Here is a 14,904-nt window from a genome sequence, read left to right as displayed (position 1 = left end):
CTGTTCTTGGTCAATAGTAATTTTGGAGTTTCCTAAACAAACCCTACTGTGAATTCCTTGATAGTATTCCTTGGTAGCTCATATATAGAAACTGATTTGACCTGCATTTTAGGGACAGGTGTAGATAAGGAGCAGAAGTATTTTATCTCTCTTCCAGAAGGAGGGGTCACTTTTTCAGAGAGGTCACCACAATCCAGAGGTCACTTTTCCTTTCCTTTGTGGGGCCGTTTAGATTTTGTTTTCCTCATCAACTGCAGGGCCCTAAAAAAGTCCAAATGTTTCCTCTAGTTTCAAAAAAAATAAATAACGTATTCTAATCTGCTCCACTGAATGGCAGAATGGATTTACCAGGAGTTGTTGGGAGTGTTTGCCTTATTATCCAGGGCAAAATGTTTTGAGAGTTTTGCTTTCTTGAAATTTTGAACTTTCAGTTTCATTTGAGAACAGTTTTGAAATTTGTGCCATGTACTCTGGGTTCCTTACCCCAGGAGAAGCAAGTGCCCTCTCCAGGCATGTTCTGTAACTGTTCCAGGAATGCAGAATAATAAAATTCAAGAAGCATTAGAGCTGTAAGCTAGGCATTCTGATTCCTTAGATAACAGTGACTGAACACAGGGCAACTATTTTCTGCCAGGAGATGGCCTTGGACTTTTATTAAACTAAGATATGATTAGACTCTCTGGACTTGGTGTGGAGTCCTGGGTTTGATTTCACACTTTCTGGGTTAGATGATCAGAAGCACACCCTTTGAGGCCATGGTTGCTGTGTTCGCTTTGCTGGTCTGCTCGCCACCTTGCATCTTTGTCTTGGTAGAGAATCCACATGCCTCACTGAATTGGAACAGTTTTCTAGGGTTTTTAAATTTTTTTCTTCAGTCCTAGTAAGCCTTCCCATGTGCTTTTAACCTCACTTATGATAGTACTAGGATCTAGCATTTACTTAACTAGTTGGGTAAATGGCAGCGTTGCTTTCTTTCTGGTGCAAAGCTTTTGGAGATTTTGAACCCTTGGGTCAGTATCAGTGGTTTCTGTGGAGGGGAGAAGCAGCTATAGAGGTTGGCCTTTGGGGAGTGTGCATAAATAAGGAGGGAAAGTTAATCTCTTTAAATACTCAAGTTCATTTGCAAGAAAGGGCATCCAGTATGCTTGTGGGGAAGGGAGGAGCAGGGACAACATGGAAACCCTGTGAATATGCTGACTTTATTTGGCAACTAAATCTGGATGCTTATCCTTTGGCCCCCTTAGAGATGGGGTGACTTTCTTTGTGTCTGGAGGCCATTTCTTGTGCTGAGTGAGTTAGCCTTGTGGATGCTTCTGGCTGTGAGCAGTGAGGTTCTGACAATATGTGGTGGTGGCTGTGGTGGTGGCTGGCCCCTTTGGTTTTTTAACTTGTTCTCTCTTCTTTTTTGGTTCAACATAGTCATCTAACAGAATCATCTTTTTATATTGAGAAGGCAAAATGCTAACAAAAATAGGACAAGGTACTCTTCTGTGTATAAAGTAAACCGAAGGAGGAAGTTGAATAGTGAATAGATTTGGCTTAGAATGCCTTCAGTTTTTTTGTTCTGAGCCTTAAGTTTGAGGAATATATTTTAATTCCTTTTTTGGCGAAAGCTATTTTTTAGCTTTGGAGCACTATAATAATCAACTCAGATCGCTTGTGGGGTCAGATACACAGTAGATCTCTCAAATAAGGGGAAGAAACAGCTTAGGTTTGTTCCTACTGAGATGTGGATTGTGTTGGCAAAGACAACCAAGAGGCCATGGAAAGAATACTGAGAACGAGGGGCTCTGATTCCTGACCTTGATCTCACCTCTTCATCTGTAAAATGAGGACACTGTTTCGGTGAGAATTAAATGAGAAAAAAGTGCTCATGGAGAACCTTTTAATATGTACACATGTATGTCATTATCCTTCTGTTAAGCTGCTTCTCCCAACTTTGCATTACTTTTGTAATGTAGATTTTCCAACACTCACTGGCTAACAGTTTTTTTTTCTCTTCAGTCCACCACGGATTAAAGATGAACCTGAAGATGATGGCTATTTTGCTCCTCCTAAAGAGGATATAAAGCCATTAAAGAGACCTCGGGATGAGGATGAGTGAGTATTTCTTACTACTTTTGAGTTTTGAAAACAAAAAGGAGTTGTTAAGAGAATAGTACACAGAACCTTCTGCATTGAGTTTTACTCTTTAGGAATTTGTGATTAATAGACTGGGTGACTGATTTCTCTTTGAATGTGTATTTATACTTTTCTTACATTTACATTTTTTCTTATTAATAAGGTAATGCATGTTTATTGTTGGAATTTAAAATAATCCAGAATTCATGAAGAATATTTAAATTATTAAGTTATTTTAAGTGTGTCATCACCTCCCACAGAGAAGTTTTCATTGTTAAAGCAATTTTTCCTAGAATCTGTGCCCATTGATACCTTCTTAGTGAAGTTTCCATGTATAGAAGTAATAAAATTGTTCTTACTTAAAACACGTATTTTGAGGCTTATATGTGCCTCTTAGGTTCGGTCAGTGAGGTTAAATCCTATTCATTATTTTCAGCCTTGTGAAATTTATTATGTTTTGGGAATCTACAAAGGATTTATGGTAGAAAGTAGTTGGAAGGGGAGGAGGGAAATACTTAGCTCATTTGTATGTGTTTAGAATTCATAAAGAATTTCTTTCTTCCCCTTCCCCATCCAGTTATTGCTTTGTGGTGGCCATTGTTGCGCTGTGTATTTGCCTCCCAGATTTCCACCTTCTAGTACTGTCTGTTTCTGTACTTACACCTCTGCTCTACCTCCCTTCCAGGCCTGCATGCAGTATGAAGCTATTTGTTTTGTTCTGCCTAGAGTTATAACTATTGGTCCTTCGTCTGGCCTTCTTTACTTTCTCCATTCCTGTTCTTGACTGTAGAATGCCCAGCCAAGAATAATAGCAACCACGCCTGCCTTGGAGGCCGCCAAGAAGAGTTTGGAGGTCCTAATCCTACTGGTGAGAAGTACTGAGTCACAGTTGTGTTAACTGCATATTCATGTTCCCCTTTCTAGTGCTGATTATAAACCTAAGAAAATTAAAACAGAAGATATCAAGAAAGAGAAGAAACGAAAACTAGAGGAAGAAGAGGTGAGTAAAGAGACTTAGGCCTGTCGGGACTTGAATTTGGAATAGGAAATTTTTTGATAAAATAACTTAGGAGTTTACTGCTCTGTTGTAGAGGAAACACTGGGAAAATGTATGTGCGTTACAGTGGCTATGGCACTGTTAGTTTTAAGATATTAGCTTCCTGGGTGTCCACTCACAGCTGTGCTGCCACCTGACGTGTTCTTAGAGAAACTACACCATCTTCATACATACAGAAAGAAATACTAGCAAGAAATCATATTTTGGCTTAAAACCAGGAAGAGTTTTCCCTAGGAATGTTTTTAGCATTTTTTTTTTTTTTTTTAATTTAGCAAAGCAAAAAAAAAAAAAAAAAAATCTAGCAAAGCTTGCCCGTCACTCATTTTGGGTAACTCTCTCTATTTAGTCTTTTAATGGGTATTGCTTGGACATAGCTTGAAATCCCAGGTCTTGACCACAGCTGCTCCCTGGGTCTTGTGCCTCTTTAATTTAACTTGTTCCAGCCTCACAGACCTCCTTTGTTTCTTTTTCACACTAGATTCTTGCATTTTCAGGGCTTTATGTAACACATGCTGTGTTCCTCTTTTCTTTGTTTCCTACCTTATAGCCTTCCTTAAAATCTCAGTTTCAAGTACTTTTCTAAGCATTTTATATGATGCTTGTGGTAGATTTAACATATAGTAATATGGTTACTTCTTTTGACACTTTCGATAACTTGTACTGAAGAGTGTGGGCAAGTAATTCAGAAAAAGATGTCAGAAATTCACAGGGGACTTCATCTTGCACTCCTAAGGGAAGAAGTGGTTGAGTGAGTTCTTAGCTTTCATCCTTTATTTGAGGTTAGCCATTGTCTTGGGCAAAATGGATTCACAAATGTAAAGTCCACATGGAAGTATCGTCAGTAAAGATAGTGACTGTAAGGGGCAGTGAGTCTTAAGAGTGTAAGCTATATCGTAATAGTAGCAGGATTGATAATTCAGATTAGGGGACTTCCCTGGTGGCCTCGTGGTTAGGATTCTGAACTTTCACTGCCATGACCTGGGTTCAATCCCTGGTCAGCAAACTGAGATTCTGTGAGCAGTGCACACACCCCACCCCCTGCCAATCAAATTAAATGTGCCTACTGTGTGCCAGGCACTGTTCTTCATGCTTTATAGCTGTCATTTCATTTAATCCTTACAATAGCCCTTAGAGGAAGTATTGTTATTATTATCTCCATTTTACACATGCAGAAACTGAGGTATGGCGAGGCGAAATCTTTTGCCTGAGGCCACACAGGTACTAAGTGGTAAAACTGGAATTTGATCCCACGTGGGTTGATTCTAATTCCCACACGTGAGATGCCAAGTCCTCTTTCCTGTGGGACTTTGCTGACCCTTTAATTTCACAAGGAGAGAGGAGGAGTGTCTAATGAAATCATATGAAACAGGAATGAGTAGGTGAGAGATCAGGGCCTGGATTTAGGCAATTGTAGTTTTTCTGACAACTAACCTGCTCTTGGCACAAGTTCAGGTTTATGAGGGACACCTCAAGGAACTGAGCATGAAATGTTGAGTAGTGAGTATGGTAGTCATTCCACTCTCATGTAGACTGTCAGTACAGACTAGTCAATGAGAAATTCACTAAAACTTCAGCTTTCTATGTGTTCTCTATTGCCTTTATGCTTAGGTTGAGTTTATATAATAATACCTTTCTCTGCATTTTGAAGAGATTAGTAATAACTGTTAAAACCATCTGGGAAAAGAATGGTTGACTTCGTTTATTTAATTGTCTTAGCAAACATCTCCCTATAGGGGCAGGAAAAAAAGCAGGCTGAAAGACTGAATCAAGACCCAGTCTTACTGTGGTAGGGACCACAGATGGCAAGAGAAGTCATTAAACCTCTCTGCTGGCCATGGAATTTTTCATTTCTGGGAATTGTTCTGTAGTCTCTTAGTGACTGATAGTCTCATTTTGAGGCTTGAGAACATACGATGGAGCCAGTAGTTTCCTGATGGAACCACCTGAATGCCTGTTCAGAAGCTGTTCAGAGAATGTCTTAACTGAAAAGCATTACCCTTTTCCTGTGGGGTGTTTCAGCCTAAACAGCAAACATTATCTGAATTCATGCGATCCTCTAGTATTTTCTCCTCCCAGACATACTCACACATTTATATTCTCTAATTCTGTTTTAAAATATGTGTAGTACTATAGTCTTTCCCCTTCTTTCTACACCAAAGGTCATTTTCTTTCCCTGAATTTATCTTGATTGCCATCCTACCACGTATTCCTAGAATGTTTATATATTTCAGTCATTCCCATGAGTCACATTCTGTTATTTTTCTGGTAAACTTGGGCTCTCATCGTGGTCAATAGCAGCTTTTTGACCATGACCAAGTGACAAAACCTCTGTCTCAGAGTTTCCTTGACTATAACTGGAATAGGTCAAACCAAACTGTCTACAAAGTTCTTTCAGGTTCTGCCATTCTGTAACTGATTTTAAGATGACTCAAACCACCTTTCAAAACTATATAAATCTTGCTGAATAAAAGCTTAAATTATATTAAATAGTTAGGACAAAGGAAAATATTCTTCAGCAGAGTTCAGATTCTGTAAGCAGGACCCCCTCACCTGGTAAATAGCTCATTTTGGTCTGTGTGTGTGTGTTGACATTTTTATATTGGTGCATGTTTGTTCTTTTTCTCTGCCACTGTAACAGCTCATCTCAGGTTACAGTTCAAAGAAGTACTATGGTAGGAATCGGTCATTGTTGTAGTACTTCCCAAGTACTTGCTTACTACTTCCTGATTTTGTGTTTGCAAGCGGCATTAATAAAGTATTCCCCCCCAGACTTGGTCAGAAATTTCCTTCCAAATTGTGTATTTAATACATAAAAACTTGCCGTGCCCATTATTTGATAGTATTACAAGAGGTTTAAAGATGTGTAGATCTTAAAATAAGTGAGGATAGTACACTGGGCTTATTCTCCCTGTTGCAGTGCTGTTCCAAACTCCAGTGAGGCTAAAACAACAACAACAGTTTCCCAGGCTCTTCCCTTGCAGAATGAGTGTTTTTAACTGCTTCCTCAGATAATCACATGTCTGGAAGTTTTAGGAAATACTGCTTTAGAAAAAAGTACCAGTAAATTTTTATTCATTTACCTCATTGAGTATTAGACTTAAGAACCTCTCCAGTTTTAATATTCCATGATTCCAGTTTTTCTTCCTAATGGGCCCCCAGAACTACTTTAAGAAGTGTGATTGGTCCTTAGTTAAGTGCTTTCTCACCATGTTTCTTTGTAGGATGGTAAATTGAAAAAACCCAAGAATAAGGATAAAGATAAAGATAAAAAAGTTCCTGAGCCAGATAGCAAGAAAAAGAAGCCGAAGAAGGAAGAGGAGCAGAAATGGAAATGGTAATATCTCAGCCCTGGTTAAAATGGTAGCTCTTTGATTCTACAACCTAATGAAATAAGAATGTTGAGTTAGTAAAGTTAATAGCCTGATATTTTGGGGAGGAGGGAAGTACTTGAACGAATCTCTGTGGGCTAACATTCTGAAATAAGTCTTGCAAGTCCTGGTGAGACCATTAACGAGCTCTTTCCCTATTGGATCTCAAAACTGGGTCCCACTCTATTGAACAGAGTGAGCTGTAGAAGAGCTATTTTTTTGTATTAGGAACCCTAGCCCATTGTATTGCAAACATTTTCCCTTAGGGTTGTTTTCTTTTCTTTTCTTCTTCTTCTTCTTTTTTTTTTTTAATGATACGAGTGTATTTGCCATATAGAAGATTTGAATTTTGATTTATCAGATTTACAAATATTTTCCTTATGGCTCTGTTTCCTTATGTCTTGTTTCATAAGGTCTTTATTATTCTACAATTATAAAAATATCCACCCGGGTTTTCTTGTGGAGGTTTTTTTTTTTAACAAATTAGGCAATTTCCCCAACGTGATTTATAGAATAATCCATCTTTTTCCTCTCATTTTAAATGCAGCTTTATTCATATGCATGTTTCCATACACACATAGGGTTTCTATAGTTTACTCTGTCTTTTAAAACAAGTAGTGAAAGGAACAGTCTGATAGAAAAATAAGGAAAAGGCAATTCATTAAAGAAAATACATGATTAGCAAGCATCTTAAAATATGATCAGCCTCACAAGTAGCAAAGAAAGATGCAAAGAAAAATAATAAATAATACATCCTTTTCTTTAACATCTCTCAGATTAGGAATAATTAATAAGTATCAAAATATGTGAAAACAGACATTCTTCAGTATGGCAAATGAAGATTCAGACAGTGAAGACTATCTTCAATCAAGGACAGTTTAGCAGTAACAGATTACTTCTGTTTTTTTAGAGTTTTGAAATAAATTTGTATTTTTAATACTGGCTTTTCTTAAAATTTTAGCTGCTGCATCTATATTATACATGATTTGTATTTATGCTGAAAAAATTCCAATGATACAGAGGTATATGAGTTAAGAAAAAATGACAGTTCCCTTTCCTTCTTTCTCCCAGTCCCATTTTTCTTTTCTAGCTTTGAAGGAGCCACTATTTGTAGTTTGGTATGTAGAGTTCCAGACCTACTGGTATGCATTTACTCTGTGGCTTTTGTAATAGAGAGCAGTGATCTTGCCAGTACCTCTGAGGAATGAGGAAACATCCATGACCAGGGAGGTGGCTGAGAGGAGCAGAACCACAGTGACAGAAAGCTTCAGCACAGCTGTATGATCAGCATTGTTGGTGTGGACATACATGGTGAAATGAAGTGCAGAAAAGGAAAAATACAGAGCAAAGGCAATTTGGGCTTCCCTGGGGTCAGAAAAGTAAAGAACGTGTGTTTTCATTTTTCTCATTTTTATTTCTTTTTCCTTTGAAACTAGTCAAAGTTTTTAGTGATAGGATATTAAAAGGTTTTTATGACCTCTAATAAAAAAATTGTTTTTAAGATGAGATGAAGTGATTATATAAGTCAGGGGCTGTTACTGGGAGTGGTGAGTTAGTAATTCGTCATCTGTTATATCTCTCTGGGTTCTGTGGTCGGGTGCTCGGTAAGTTTGTTGAGTGAACGAGTTCATTTCTTTGTCATCACGTGCTCTCTCCCCCTTCCTTTGGAGCCCTGGCTCTTTTTGGGCCTGGAGGCAGATATACTTTTGTTCTGGTCCAGCCTTGTGTGTGTGAAAATACATATCCTTGAAGGATCTAATAGCCTAACTTTGGCTCTGTGGTTGAAATTCTTATCACTGTTAACACATGTTAATTCTGAGAGACTGTGACCTACGGTTTTTATTCTTGTTTTGGTTTAAGTGGAATCACTGAAGACGGTAGGTCTGGGGCTGAGCAGTCTTTGCTACAATCTCCAGTGCATGTTTCTCAAGTCTGGTTGTAAAATTGTGCACATTCTTAGGCACAGTGCTTGAATGTACCACTATAAGTTTTTAAAGGTGGAGAATAGGAATGATTGGCCTCTTACTGATTGCTTGTGCTTTCTTGCTGCCACTGTAGGCTTGCTTCTTAGGCTCTGAAGTCAGTGGTCCAGTCCTCAGTGACTGTCCCGACAGCCTAGTCAGGGAGCTTAAATGGCAGATGCTCTCATTTTTACTATTCCTTTTGCTGTCTCACTAAAACAGTTACACCGTTTACCAGTTTGGCAAACGTACAGATCTTTTGCTTCAGGGCAGAGAAGACTTGTTCATCCTGCCACACACAAGCCAACTGTGAGCCTTTTCCCCCCTCTCCTAGGTGATTGTGAGGATGGGAAAATGGTCAGGATCCCTGTGGGTTTCTTCACTGTGTCATGTTTCTTCTCTAGAAACAGCGGTACAGGTGGTGGCAGTATGCTGAGGCTCAATCATAAAAACTTCTTAAACCCAGAATTTTTTTTTTTTATTTTAAAAATAAATTTTCAGAATTTATTTTTAATTGGAGGATAATTGCTTTACAATATTGTGTTGCCTTCTGCCATATATCAACATGAATCAGCCATGGGCACACACACATCCCCTCCTTCCTGGGACCTCTCCCCCCCGCCCACCCCTCTAGCACCATATTTGAGCTCCCTGTGTCATACAGCAAATTTCCATTGGCTATCTGATTTTATATATGGCAGTGTATATATTTAAATGCTACTCTCTCAATACGTTCCACCCTCTCCTTACCCTGCTGTGTCCAGAAGTCTCTTCTCTACGTCTGTGTATCAGTTGTTGCCCTGCAGATAAGTTTAGCAACACCATCTTTCTAGATTCCATACATATGTGTTAGTAAATGATATTTGTCTTTCTCTTTCTGACTTACTTCACTCTGCATAATAGGTTCTAGGTTCATCCACCTTATTCGAACACAGTCAAATGAGTTCCTTTTTTTTTTTAATTTTTTATTTGTTTTTTAAAAATTCATTTTTTAATTGAAGGATAATTGCTTTATAGAATTTTGTTGTTTTCTGTCAAACATGAATCAGCCATCAGTTCAGTTCAGCTCAGTTCAGTTGCTCAGTCATGTCCGACTCTGCAACCCCATGAATCGCTGCACACCAGGCCTCCCTGTCCATCACCAACTCCCGGAGTTCACCCAAACTCATGTGCATCAAGTCGGTGATGCCATCCAGCCATCTCATCTTCTGCCGTCCCCTTCTGCTCCTGCCCCCAATCCCTCCCCACATCAAGGTTTTTTCCAATGAGTCAACTCTTCGCATGAGGTGGCCAAAGTATTGGAGTTTCCGCTTCAGCATCAGTCCTTCCAATGAACACCCAGGACTGGTCTCCATTAGTATGGACTGGTTGAATCTCCTTGCAGTCCAAGGGACTCTCAAGAGTCTTCTCCAGCACCACAGTTCAAAAGCATCAATTCTTGCGCGCTCAGCTTTCTTCACAGTCCAACTCTCACATCCATACATGACCACTGGAAAAACCATAGCCTTGACTAGACGGACCTTTGTTGGCAAAGTAATATCTCTACTTTTTAATATGCTGTCTAGGTTGATCATAACTTCCCTTCCAAGGAGTAAGCATCTTTTAATTTCATGGCTGCAATCACTATCTGCAGTGATTTTGGAGCCCAGAAAAATAAAGTCTGACACTGTTTCCACTGTTTCCCCATCTATTTCCCCTGAAAGTGATGGGACCAGATGCCATGATCTTTGTTTTCTGAATGTTGAGCTTTAAGCCAACTTTTTCACTCCTCTTTCACTTTCATCAAGAGGCCTTTTAGTTCCTCTTCACTTTCTGCCATAAGGGTGGTGTCATCTGCATATCTGAGGTTATTGATATTTCTCCTGGCAATCTTGATGCCAGCTTGTGCTTCTTCCAACCAAGCGTTTCTCATGATGTACTCTGCATAGAAGTTAAATAAGCAGGGTGACAATATACAGAGTTGACGAACTCCTTTTCCTATTTGGAACCAGTCTGTTGTTCCATGTCCAGTTCTAACTGTTATTCCTGACCTGCATATAGGTTTCTCAAGAGGCAGGTCAGGTGGTCTGGTATTCCCATCTCTTTCAGAATTTTCCACAGTTTATTGTGATCCACACAGTCAAAGGCTTTGGCATAGTCAATAAAGCATAAATAGATGTTTTTCTGGAACTCTTGCTTTTTCGATGATCCAGTGGATGTTGGCAATTTGGTCTCTGGTTTCTTTTCTAAAACCAGCTTGAACATCTGGAAGTTCCCAGTTCATGTATTGCTGAAGCCTGGCTTGGAGAATTTTGAGCATTACTTCACTAGCGTGTGAGATGAGTGCAATTGTGCGGTAGTTTGAGCATTCTTTGGCATTGCCTTTCTTTGGGATTGGAATGAAAACTGACCTTTTCCAGTCCTGTGGCCACTGCTGAGTTTTCCAAATGTGCTGGCATATTGAGTGCAGCACTTTGACAGCATCATCTTTCAGGATTTGAAATAGCTCAACTGGAATTCCATCACCTCCACTAGCTTTATTCGTAGTGATGCTTTCCAAGGCCACTTGACTTCACATTCCAGGATGTCTGGCTCTAGGTGAGTGATCACACCATCGTGATTATCTGGGTCATGGAGATCTTTTTTGTACAGTTCTTCTGTGTATTCTTGCCACCTCTTCTGTTAGGTCAGTACCACTTCTGTCCTTTATCGAGCCCATCTTTGCATGAAATGTTCCCTTAGTATCTTTTAATTTTCTTGAAGAGATCTCTAGTCTTTCCCATTCAGTTGTTTTCCTCTATTTCTTTGCATTGATCGCTGAGGAAGGCTTTCTTATCTCTCCCTGCAATTCTTTGGAATTCTGCATTCAAATGGGAATATCTTTCCTTTTTTCCTTTGCTTTTTGCTTCTCTTCTTTTCACAGCTATTTGTAAGGCCTCCTCAGACAGCCATTTTGCTTTTTTGCATTTCTTTTCCATGGGGATGGTCTTGATCCCTGTCTCCTGTACAGTGTCACAAACCTCAGTCCATAGTTCATCAGGTACTCTATCTATCAGATTTAGTCCCTTAAATCTATTTCTCACTTCTAGTGTATAATCATAAGGGATTTGATTTAGGTCAAACCTGAATGGTCTATTGGTTTTCCCTGCTTTCTTCAATTGAAGTCTGAATTTGGCAATAAGGAGTTCATGATCTGAGCCACAGTCAGCTCCCAGTCTTGTTTTTGCTGACCGTATAGAGCTTCTCCATCTTTGGCTGCAAAGAATATAGTCAGTCTGATTTTAGTGTTGACCATCTGGTGATGTCCATGTGTAGAGTCTTCTCTTGTGTTGTTGGAGGAGGGTGTTGGCTATGACCAGTGCGTTCTCTTGGCAAAACTCTATTAGCCTTTGCCTGCTTCATTCTGTATTCCAAAGCCAAATTTGCCTGTTGCCACAGGTGTTTCTTGACTTCCTACTTTTGCATTCCAGTCCTCTATAATGAAAAGGACATCTTTTTTGGGTGTTAGTTCTAAAAGGTCTTGTAGGTCTTCATAGAACCGCTCAACTTCAGCTTCTTTAGCATTACTGGTTGGGGCATAGGTTTGGATCACTGTGATATTGAATGGTTTGCCTTGGAAACGAACAGAGATCATTCTGTCGTTTTTGAGATTGCATCCAAGTACTGCATTTCGGACTCTCTTGTTGACCATGATGGCTACTCCATTTCTTCTAAGGGATTCCCGCCCACGGTAGTAGATATAATGGTCATCTGAGTTTAATTCACCCATTCCAGTCCATTTTAGGTCGCTGATTCCTAGAATGTCGACGTTCACTCTTGCCATCTCCTGTTCGACCACTTCCAATTTGCCTTGATTCATGGACCTAACAGTCCAGGTTCCTATGCGATATTGCTCTTTACAGCACAAGACCTTGTATATATATATTCCCTCGCTCTTGAACCTCTCTCCCATCTCCCTCCCCATCCCACCCCTCTAGGTTGATACAGAGCCCCTGTTGAGTTTCCTGAGACATACAGTGAATTCCTGTTGTCTGTCTATTTTACATATAGTAATGCAAGTTTCCATGTTACTCTCTCCATGCATCTCACCCTCTTCTCCCTTCTCCCCATGGCCATAAGTCTGTTCTCTATGTCTGTTTCTCCATTGCTGCCCTGCAAATAAATTTTTCAGTACCATCTTTCTAGATTACATATATATGTTAGTATATATTTATCTTTCTCTTTCTGACTTACTTCATTCTGTATAATAATCTCTAGGTTCATCCACCTCATTAGAACTGACTCAAATATGTTTCCTTTTTATGGCTGAGTAATATTCCATTGTGTGTATGTACCACAACTTCTTTTTCCATTCATCTGTCAATGGATATCTAGGTTGCTTCCACATTCCGATGACTTCCTTTCTATGGCTGAGTAATACTTAAAAGCTTTTGCACAACAAAGGAAACAATAAACAAGATGAAATGACATCCCTCAGAATGGGAGAAAATAATTACAAATGAAACAACCGACAAAGGATTAACCTCCAGAATATAGAAGCAACTCATGCAGCGCAATACCAGAAAAATAAACAACCCAATCAGAAAATGGGCAGAAGATCTAAACAGACATTTTTCTAAAGAAGACTTATAAATGGCCAACAGACATGAAACGATGTGCAGTGTCGCTCATTATTAGACAAATGCAAATCAAAACTACAATGAGGCATCACCTCATACTGGTCAGAATGGCCATCAAAAAATCTACAATCAATAAATGTGAGAGAGGATGTGGAGAAAAGGGAACCATCTTGCACTGTTGGTGGGAATGCAGATATATATGCATTCAATATTCCTATATCCACTATGGAGGGCAATATAGAGATTCCTTAAAAAATGAGAAATATGACCCCATTTTTAACTGTTACCCATCATAGCTTTAGAGGGTTTCAACTCTGCTTTGAATTGAGTATACTTTCATGTCAGGGTTGAGCCGTTGGAACATTAGTACCATATTTATTCTAAACAGATGATTCTTCATGATAAGATCTGGGAACTGGGGAGTTTGTTGATGGGGTTAAGTGTGATTAAGTACATGTTTTTCCTAACTTTTTTGATGAACTGTTGATGGGGGCCTAAAAGGCCAATACTGTTATTTTTATTTCTATACTAGTATTTGTTGATACAGTGATATCAGCATGTGTCATAGGATATGTTCTTTCTCTTTAAACTGAGGTTTAGTGTTGAGTGAATCTCTTAATTTGCTTAAATGCTTAAGTTATCATGAGCCCTTAGGATGAACATGATGGAATTAGGAGGAATTATAAAAAGTTGGAATCTTAATTTTGAAACACTGAAGTTGGGAATTCCCTGGCAGTCCAGTAGTTAGGACTCCGAACTTGCACTGCCTGGGACACTGGACAGAGGAACCTGGTGGGTTATAGTTCTTGGGGTCACATTGGGTCGGACATGACTCAGTGACTAAAGTACCACCACTGCCACTTTCTCAAAGGGTGGTTTTCCCTGTACCTTCACCCAATATCTCCATTCCCAGGAGGCCTTTTCCATTGTATCAGTGTATAAAATAGTGCCTCCATCATGTACAGATTGTGGCTTGCTTTTACACCATTGTGATAAAACAGCTGTGATCATTGCTAAATAATGAGCTCATATACTCAATTTCTTTGAAATAAACTGCTGAAATGTTTTCCTCCATTCACCTGAGTAATCCATCATCTTTGTTGTAAGCGTTGGCTTTTTCAAAGTGAAGGATGCTAGTTTTTTTTTACCTAGATCTTGAATGGGGGAACCAGAGTCATTCCAGAGCACCAATCAGTTGAGCAGATAATTATTTTGGTATTTAATCAGTGATAATCTCAATATCAGGTAAAGTGATCACTAAATGAGGTTGTACTTTGTCTTTTAAAGGTGGGAAGAAGAACGCTATCCTGAAGGCATCAAATGGAAATTCCTAGAACATAAAGGTCCTGTATTCGCTCCACCATATGAACCTCTTCCAGAGAACGTCAAGTTTTACTATGATGGTGAGTTGTTCCAAGGTTGTCCAATTCTTGGCCAAGGAAAGAGTGTGCTTCTATTTAGGAATAGAAAGTGGGGAAGCATCTTGTTCTGTATTATTCTTTTTGTTTATTTCATTTTGTTCTTATGTCATTGTATGGTTTGGGGAAAGGGCCATCGGGCATTAACTCTTAAAAGCTCATTTGGTACAGGAAAAGTTCCATGAGAAAGGAGCTGTCTTATCTCCCTTGTTTCCCTCTTTGAGTCGTGGTCTCAAAAAGGTCCAGCTATCCAGCTACATAGGTCGCAGCCAGCGCTTGGTCAACAAGCTAAATGTTTTTATCTGAGTGACGTTTCTAAGGAGCTACTCTTTATAAGAGTTCTTAGAAAAGTCTTACTTGAATGGTAGTATTTTATTTTAG

The 14,904-nt window shown here is 39.2% G+C and overlaps 1 protein-coding gene across 1 annotated transcript in view; it reads left to right on the top strand.

Moving 5' to 3' along the window:
* TOP1 (DNA topoisomerase I) overlaps positions 1-14,904 on the top strand; it is a 93,917-nt gene that overhangs the window by 52,091 nt on the left and 26,922 nt on the right. The window contains exons 6-9 of the mRNA XM_025263468.3: positions 2,005-2,100; positions 3,046-3,121; positions 6,400-6,512; positions 14,393-14,508. Coding sequence (XP_025119253.1) covers positions 2,005-2,100; positions 3,046-3,121; positions 6,400-6,512; positions 14,393-14,508 — 401 coding nt within the window. The remainder of the gene's footprint in view (positions 1-2,004; positions 2,101-3,045; positions 3,122-6,399; positions 6,513-14,392; positions 14,509-14,904) is intronic.

The sequence above is a fragment of the Bubalus bubalis genome, chromosome 14 (assembly GCF_019923935.1).
Source record: "Bubalus bubalis isolate 160015118507 breed Murrah chromosome 14, NDDB_SH_1, whole genome shotgun sequence".
Taxonomy (NCBI): Eukaryota; Metazoa; Chordata; class Mammalia; order Artiodactyla; family Bovidae; genus Bubalus; species Bubalus bubalis.
Note: the sequence above shows the minus strand (reverse complement) of the source record. Positions and strands in the feature narration are given on the sequence as shown.